At 68.1% G+C, this 8,139-nt stretch overlaps 1 protein-coding gene across 4 annotated transcripts; it reads right to left on the minus strand.

Annotated features, from left to right (window-relative positions):
* Positions 1-494: 494 nt before the first annotated feature.
* On the minus strand, positions 495-6,503 carry SCN4B (sodium voltage-gated channel beta subunit 4). Of its 4 annotated transcripts, none has more exons than XM_074927460.1 (5): positions 6,416-6,503; positions 1,979-2,142; positions 1,098-1,323; positions 725-854; positions 495-609 (listed from the first exon to the last, which is right to left on the minus strand). In XM_074927460.1, exons 2-5 carry the CDS (start codon positions 2,078-2,080, stop codon positions 516-518), a joined length of 552 nt encoding a protein of 183 aa, XP_074783561.1. In that variant the 5' UTR covers positions 2,081-2,142; positions 6,416-6,503; the 3' UTR covers positions 495-515. The 4 variants fall into 4 exon arrangements, with proteins under 4 accessions (XP_074783561.1, XP_074783563.1, XP_074783560.1 ...); XM_074927462.1 differs by having other exon boundaries at positions 6,429-6,491; XM_074927459.1 differs by lacking the exon at positions 6,416-6,503 and adding an exon at positions 5,805-5,919.
* Positions 6,504-8,139: the final 1,636 nt, after the last annotated feature.

Here is an 8,139-nt window from a genome sequence, read left to right on the forward strand (position 1 = left end):
CAGCCAAGGCAGGAGCCTCCGTCTCTACGGCGAGTTCCTGCAGCCTCGCTCTGCGCCAGAAACCTTCCCCACGGGGCAGGCAGCTGCTGCCCGCCCCCACCGGGCACCTCCGGAGGCAGACAACAAGATGCCCCCGCAGCCTGCGCCCCCCAGGCGCGCTGGGACCCCCGGCCGCCCACCAGCCGGCACCCCGGGAGCGCAGCACCCTCGGCTGCAGAGCGGGTGTTCCCCAGCACCCGGCCCCCTCCTGCCCGCCTGGCACCCTCTTGCCTTCGCTCAGAGCGGAGCGGGCGGCTCGCGCTGTCCCGGCGGCGTCCCAGTCCGAGTCCGCAAGCAGCTCCCAGTCCCCACGGCAGCCGAAGTCTTTTCTGAGAAGCAGTGCAGGTTGCAGGCACGTGTGTAATAGAAACATGTCTCAAGCGTTGGCAGTTTGGCAAGAAAACAAAAGGGAAAGGCTCGTCCCCCTGCCCAGCCTCCCCGCTGCTGGGCGGGCCGGGGCTCGGGGCGCCGCTGCTTCATGCCTTTGGTGGTGCTTTTTGTTCCGCCTTGGAGCCGGCCAAGCCATTCTCAGTGTTGTCGTTCCCCGAGGAGCTCACCAGACACTCCTTCCTGGGGGAGAGCACACAGCCAGCTGATAGCCCCCGGCCCCCCCCGGCCCCTCGCCCACGACCCCGGCCCCGCACAGCGCCCGCCGAAGGGTGCCGGCACCGGCACCTGCACTCACTTCCCATCCTGGGTCTTCTTGATGATGAACAGGACAACCCTCTTGACGAGCATGAAGAGGATGAGGAGGCCGATGAGCCCCCCCACGATGCCCACGATGATGAGCGTCACAGTGTTGTCTGCCTCCACCACTGCAGGGGAGAAGGTGCTGAGCGGCCTCAGGAGGGGAGCGGGGAGCACCCAGATGCACAGACCCCCCCTGAAGAGCAGCAGCCCCCTCCAGCAGCCCACCGCAGAGGGGCACGAGGCCAAGCCTCACCCTTGGGGGATGCCAACCACCTCCCAGAGGCCAGGACAGCCCGGGCAGCGGCACAGCCGTGAGCCAAGGTGGGGTCGGGGGGGTCTGTGTCCCCGCTGCCCCAGCCCGCACTTACTCTTCTGGACCACCGTGAGGATGATGGTGGCGTTGTGCTGCGCCTTCTTCTCCTTGGGGTTCTTGACGTGGCAGGTGTACCTGCCAGCATCGCTGAACTCCACGTTCTTCAGGACGATGGAGATGTTGTTATCCTTCCCGGTCGTCGAGCCGACGAACTCAACCCGCGGGTTGCGTTCCACGAGGATGGGCTCCGAGGCTTTGCTCTTTATCTTGCCGTGGTAAATCTGCAGAGGCAGGGACGTGGCATCAGCCGGGCTCCTGCCAGCCCCCGCTGAGGGAAAGGCTCAGGTTCTCCCGCCGGTGCCCGGCCCCGCACGCACCGACACGCCGGGCCAAGCGTCCCAGCACGCCCCATCAAAGCCACGGTGGCCGTGGAGGGGACCTGACACACGGCTCCCGGGAAGCAGCAGAGCAGCCCGAGCTGCCCTGCAGCGATGTCACAGACCAGGCGAAAGGTGGGAGGACCCCGGGGCAGAGTCCCTTTGCTCTAGGGCCACCAAGGACAGGCCTGCCCTAACCCAGCCCTCCTTCCCAGCAGGAAGGAAATCTGTACAGAACCTTTAGTATTTCAGAGCAAGCACAGGAGGAGAAAACAAACCATATTTTTCCCAAAGCGTAGACTTGCCGAACAGCCAGTCTATGACCAATTTCTGAAAAGAAACGAGCCTGTGGGCAGCAGAAAATCCAGAACAGCTTTGTGCCAAAAGCAGAGATGTGCATTTGAGTGACCCTGTTTGCACAGCCCCGTCCCCCTGAGCAAGACACTCGGAGGAGCAGCCATCCTGCAAGAGGAGAAAGTGAACTCTGCGAGACCTGCTGTGCTGGGAAAGTACAAAAGGACCTGCCAGGAAAACAGGCAAAGCCCAGAGAGCAACCCACCAGCTCTGTCATGTTGAAATACCATGTGAAGACCAGGTCCTGAAAGCCTATGCAGGTGGTGAAGATGCAGGGCAGCAGGACATTGGAGTTATTCAGAGCCATCACAGTGTTGGTCTTCCCCACCGACACCTCCAGGGCGAAGGCGACGGCCAAGACGTGCAAACCTGGCAGGGAGAGGGGAGGAGAGAGTGAAGACATGGCGCGGGTACCGCAGGGCTCTGCTGCTGACCTGCACCCTCGGGGCAGAGGGGACGGGGAGGAGAAGGGTGCGCGGGAGGGACGCCCTCTCCCCCACCGCAGGAGGGACCCCTTCCTTCTCCCCCACGCAGCCCAGCCTCCAGCTGCAGCATGGCCTGCAGTGGGGATCCCCGCCCAGGGAGCACATGGGGGGCTCGGCCATCACCCCCGTCCTGCTCCCAGCTCCGCCAGGGACCCACAACATCCTCCTCCTCCTCCTTCTCCTCGCAGCCTCAGCACAGGGGCACGAGCCCAGCGCTCCCCCCCTCCAGAGCCCAGGGACACGTTTGTCACCCCTCGTCCCCTTGGTGCAGCAGGCTGCCACGGCAGGAGCAAACGGCCTGTCCCCAGCCCAGGGAAGTCGGCAGGGACAGGGGACTTGCTCCTGGGGCTGGCTGGCACCCAGACACAGCGCGGGTTCAAAGGGAACCATAATATCACCACGGATAGAGCAGGCGAATGAAAGCCCTGATTTGCATGTTAGCCACAAGGCCTTCAGCTAAACCTTAAAGGGGGAAAAAAAAAAGCCCAAAGCAAAGCAGAGCGCTCTGTTCTTCAAGCAGGGAGCTGGAGCACTAATGAGCATCGCTGCCCTGGCCGCCCGCCTCGCCGCCCGGCCCCCACGCCAGGCGCGGGCTCTCCGGCACGGCACCCCCACGCCCGCCTCGCAGGAGCGTCGCCTCCCGCTGTAGCTGACAGATGACCTTCAAACTGCAGCACGCAGCTCTCCCGCTCCCCTCCTCCCTGTCAGCAGGGAGAAACGCGTCGAGGAGCAGGTACAAGCCCCGCTGCGAGAGCCTGAGAGGTGCCGGGGTCCCACGCAGGGGACTGGCAGCGCGGCCCTGGGCGCCGGGCTGGGCCAGGGCGCCCACACGAGCCCTTGCGGGGGGCGCAGGGGTGCTCTGCTCCAGGGGAGCAGCCCCACTCCCCATCCCCACCCCGCTGGGGCACCGTCCCGCTTGTATGATGTGGTGTGGCCAAGATGGGATACGCCCCAGCAAGGCACTGCGCTCCCCCCTCCCAGCCCTCAGCCTCCCGAGGGAGCCAGACATCGCCTCAAAGCTTTCCCTGGGCACGGGGACAACCGAATCACGGGGTACGCAGCTCTTCCCACAGCTACAAGCCAGTCCCCGGCTCCACCGGCACCTTAACTCGGATACGCTGCCGTCAGCTTCAGCTTCGCGTCTCTCTGCAGCCGCTTCAGCTGCTGATTTATTCTCCCACACATGCCCGTGCTAACAGCTCCCCAGGCACGTCGCAGCCCAAGCCAAGCCCGAGAGCCCTGCATCCTGGGCTTCGGGCCCTGCTGCAGTGCTGCATTGCAAGCACTGCAGGGAAGGAGTTCCTCCACTTTACAAAGAAGCACTTTTCATTTTGCCGGAGAGGCTTTAGGTAACACTGGGGAGCGGCTCCCACCAGACAGAGATTCTCCCGCAGTTGTCGGGCTCAAGGGCCAGCCCTGGGGATGCTACTGAGGGGACTTCACCGCCCGAAGCGCCCCGGGGGATCGTGCTGCTGCCTGGAGTGAGATTTGGCAGAGGCACGCCTGGCTCTGCAGGTATGCCTGAGCAGGCAGGGTGCTGCAGGCAGACAGTTACTTACAGGAAAGTTGACCCCTTGCAGCCTGTAACACTTTTAATCCTGTCTGCCACCGTTATAATGTCATGACCGTAATCTCAATTGAATGTGTGGGGTGAACGGAGGCTGATCTTGTTCCTGTCATGCTGCGATCTCAGGAAGACAGACTTGGTATGCTACCGCTAAATAAAGTGCAGAGGAAAACACGTTGGGAGGCTCGGGGATGGCTGACTGGACCTGCCACACCAGCTGCCACCGTTATCTTTCCATGTGCCCAAAGCTGCCGCCCTTTGCACCAGGCTTCAGTGCACAGGGCAAGCGGCTCGCGGAGGGGGGGCTCCAGGCCCCCTCCCATGCCTGCGGACACAAACCTTCCCCCAGGGAAGGAGAGCGGCCACTCTTGCTGCTGCCAGAGCCCTGCCTGCCTGCTCTTCGCTCTCGCTGAGGGCGAGCTCCTGGGACAAGCCCCCAGCCGAGGGGTCCCAGAGCCACCGAGCCACGTGCCGTAGCGCTGGGTGCGCAGGCCAGGCCCCAGCCCCAGCAGCAAGAGCCCCCCCGCCCAGGCCAGGGCCCAGAGCAAGACTCTCCCCCCCGGGGCTGCTGGCATCCGCCACTTTTTCTGCAGCCCGTCAGGAACCTGGTCTGGGAAGCACTGTCCGAACAGAGAGGGCACGCAGGATCCACCCGAAAAGCCCCGGGACCTCTGCCGTCTGGGAGGAAGCTGCCCCATCAAGACTTTCAGTGCCCGTAGAGGTCAGTGACCTCCTGGCACGGCCAGTGAGCCAGGGCTGCCGAGCTGCGGGCTCAGGGGGGGCAGCTCCCGGGCCAGCCCCAGCCCCGCGGGACGTGCTCGGGGGCAGGACACGGGCCCTTCGCAGGCACCGACGGAGCGGCCGGGTTGTGCCACCCTGGTGCGGGCAGGAGCCCGCTGCCGCTCCCCGGAGCGCATCCCCGAAAGGCACGGCCCGAGACCTGCCCGGACCCCCTCCCCTTCCCATCCACCCCCCCAGGCTCCCAGCCCACCCGAGTGGCCTGGGGGGCGCGGTGCCCACCTCCTGGACCCCAGAGCCCCAAGCTCCGAGTCTCTCCTACTGCCCCTCTGCCAGCCGCCCGCCGAGCGCGGCTCCCACTGCCGCCAGGCAGGCACCGGCCCCCAGATCCTGCGGGCAGCCGGGCGCTTACGAGTCTTTTCGTGCCTCCAGCTCACTTAAAACAAACTTAAGAGCTCTGCCCGCCGACACGCCTCGCAAGGGAGCTGCGCCGCAACGGCAGCCCCCGGTCCCAGGCTCCCCGAGCCCCGCGAGCAGGGGTGCGGGCGGCGCGGGGGGGCGATGCGGGGCCCTCGGCACCAACCCCCGGGGCTGCAGCGGGAGGGGACGGCTGCGAACTCCTTCCTCGGCCCCCCCGCAGCTGGCAGGGGGGGTGGGGGGGTCTCGGGCACCCCCGGACACCGGCCTGGGCGTCACGCTCCGAGCAGCGGCCCCCGGCCGGGGGGGGCGCATGCAGATGCCCGGTTGACGAGACGGACTGTAAAAGAGAATGACCTGTCGGCGGGCGTGCTGGCGGCTGAAGCAGCGCGTCCCTCCCGGCCGCGGCTCCCCGGTCCCGGCAGCGGGCAGGCAGCGGGCCCCGTCCCCGAGCGGCGCAGCGGAGCCGGGCAAAGCGGGCGCAGCCGCAGCGCCGGCGGGAGGGAGCTCGGCGGGCGGGCGGGACGGCGGCGCCTCCGACTCGGCTGCGAAGTCACCTTGGGCAAGTCACTTATCCTCGGCGCCCGCGGCCGGGACACTCACCCGAGCGGCGCGGCGGGGGCCGGCGGAGGACGGGGGGGGCGCGGGGGGCGCTTCGCAAGGGTCACCCCGCTCGGGAGGGGCCGGCGGGGAAGCCGGGGCGGGGGGGAGGGGGGCTGCCCGCGGTGCCACCCCGCGCCGGGCAGCCGGAGGTGCCCCCCGCGGGGTCCCCCGGGGCGGGGGAGGAGGGGGTCCCCGGCGCCCCCCGGTGCCCCCCCCCTTACCCAGCAGCGCTGCCAGCAGGCGCGGCCCGGCGCGGCGGCGGGCGGCGGGCGAGCCCGGGGCCATGGCTGCGGAGCGGCGCGGAGCTGCGCGGTCCCTGCTCCCCGCAGCGGCCCCGCTCTGGCCGCCCCCGCGGAGGGCGAGCGGAGCCGGGCGGGGCCGCGCCGGGCGGGGCTGCGCTGCGCCCCCCCCCCGCTCCACGCCGCGCATCCCTCCGCCGCCCCGCCCCGGCCGGCCGCGGGGGGGGCTTGGTCCGGACCGCCCCGTCGTGTGTCCCCCCACACACACCTCCGTGTCCCCTGCTTGGGGGGGCTCGGGAGGAGCCGCCCTGCGGGGGTGTCCCGGGAGCGCTGGCGCTGCCCCGGGGCCACCTCTGGAAAGGGGCGAAGTGCCACCAAGGCTGGTGGCGCCGCTGCCGGGAGGACGGGGCGGGCCGAGGCTTGGGCTCAGCATCGGGACCACCCCCCCCCCATTTCCCTGCCCTCTGTCCCCACTAGCCACCCCGCTAGCCCACGGCCGCAGGTGTGGACACAGAGCCCGACACCGACGGGCGAGGCTCGAGGGGGATCCGCCCGACGCCGACGAGAGCACTTTGAAAACTTGTTTTTCTCACCGCGAGCTTGTACCAAGACAGTTGGCTGCACAGAAGTTCACGTCTCGGGCACCTTTTCCTCCGCGTCACATCCATTAGCCCTGACCCCAGCAGACCACATCCCGAACGGTGGTGGAGGGGCCCCGCTAATGGAGGCCTCGGCGACGCGCGAAGGCAGAGCCCCCCCTCTGTGCCCAGACCCATTAGACGGGGCCTCTCTGCAGAGCAGGCGTTTGCTGGAGGTGACGCAGCCTGAGGAGCTCCGCCGTGGCGGGCAGGGGGAGGAGGTGCTGCCGTGCCCGCGGCGCAGCGCTGACCGCTTCCCCGGGCTCTTTACTCCTCGCTGGCGCAAGGCGCGTGTCCCAGCAAAGCTCACGCAGGGGCTGGGCGAGGCTGGGCCCGCCGTGCTGGGCTTCCCCAGGCACGATGGCTTCTTTGGGGTGTGAGAGCAGGTCGCCCGCAGCGATGCTGCCCAGGGCCCTGCTGGCGCAGCGGGGTGCCATGGCCTGTCAGCTCCGGGGCGCTGCGGGAGACTCCTCAGCCCCACTCCAGCCCCCTCTGCAGCTCGTTCCCCTTCCCATCTGGCCAGGAGGGGAAGAGGGAAGGCAGGAGGCTTTGCAGGGCGCAGGTGACCCTGAGAGAAAGCCAGCAGTGCCTGTGGGTTGCGGAGTTAGGGCTGCAGAGCTGACAACAGAAACAGGAAAAGTACAGGCAGAGCAGGTCGGGCAGCGCGGGCAGCCGGTGCTGTGGGAGCGGCCCGAGAGTGCTGCTGATGCAGCAGAAGGTGGCTTGGTGAGCGGCGGTGATGGATCCGGCTCGGCGATGGATCTGGCTCGGTGGTGGATCCATCTCGGTGAGCGGAGCCACAGGCGCTGGCGACCAGGCAAGCCGTGCGCTGAGACAGGAGGAGGAGGAGCACTGCATCTGCTGGAGGAGGGGGACACAGCCCTGAGCAGCTCTGCGGCGAGGCCCGTAGGGGTGGACGGGTGCCTGTCAGCCCTGCAAGGGTGCCTGATGCTGCTAGGGCCACGGTCACAGGTGCTGAAGCAGGGGGGGCACATGAGGCTGAGGCTGGACGCCCCAGTGTCTGCAGCACTGGGGACGTGGAACAGTAGCCCCCATACCCTGGCACAGGGAAGGGCCCTGACGCGTGCGATACTCAGGTGTCTCCCAAGTTTGCCTCCAAAAAGGTGGGTAAAGCTGGAGTGGGTTTGGCCAAACTGCCGTTGTGAATCCCCCCCAGCAGAGCCCTAAATCCTCCTGGAGGCAGGGAGGTTGGGAAGAGCAGCACCACCCAGCTGGGAGGGGTGGCTGGTAAATACAAAAGGGCTCCCGTGGGCGCTGGCACGGAGCGGGTGTGCTGGGCAGGCGCGCACCCAGCTTCCCCCACAGTGACTTGCCCCTGCGGCCACCATCTCTGCAGAGCCAGGGCTCCGCGTGCCCCGCGGGGGAGAGGCAGCGAGCCTGGGGCTGTGCCACCCGCTCCCGCTGCGTGCCCGGGGCCAGCCGTGCCCTCCTGCGCCCTCGGAGCAGGGCGCTGCCGGTCGCAGGAGCCTGACGGAGCCGTCACCCTCGGCAGCGCTGGCCGGTCTCCTCGGCCACTGATCTCGTCAGACATCGGCGGCTGCCGCGGGCCTGGGAAAGGCTCTGCTGTCCCACAGCCCGGCCTCGGGGCGCAGCCTGTGCCAGGGCAGGGACGGGCACTCACAGCACCTGGCCCTGGGATTTTGGCACGGTGCTGAGAC

The sequence above is a fragment of the Athene noctua genome, chromosome 26, assembly GCF_965140245.1.
Source record: "Athene noctua chromosome 26, bAthNoc1.hap1.1, whole genome shotgun sequence".
In the NCBI taxonomy this organism is placed as follows: Eukaryota; Metazoa; Chordata; class Aves; order Strigiformes; family Strigidae; genus Athene; species Athene noctua.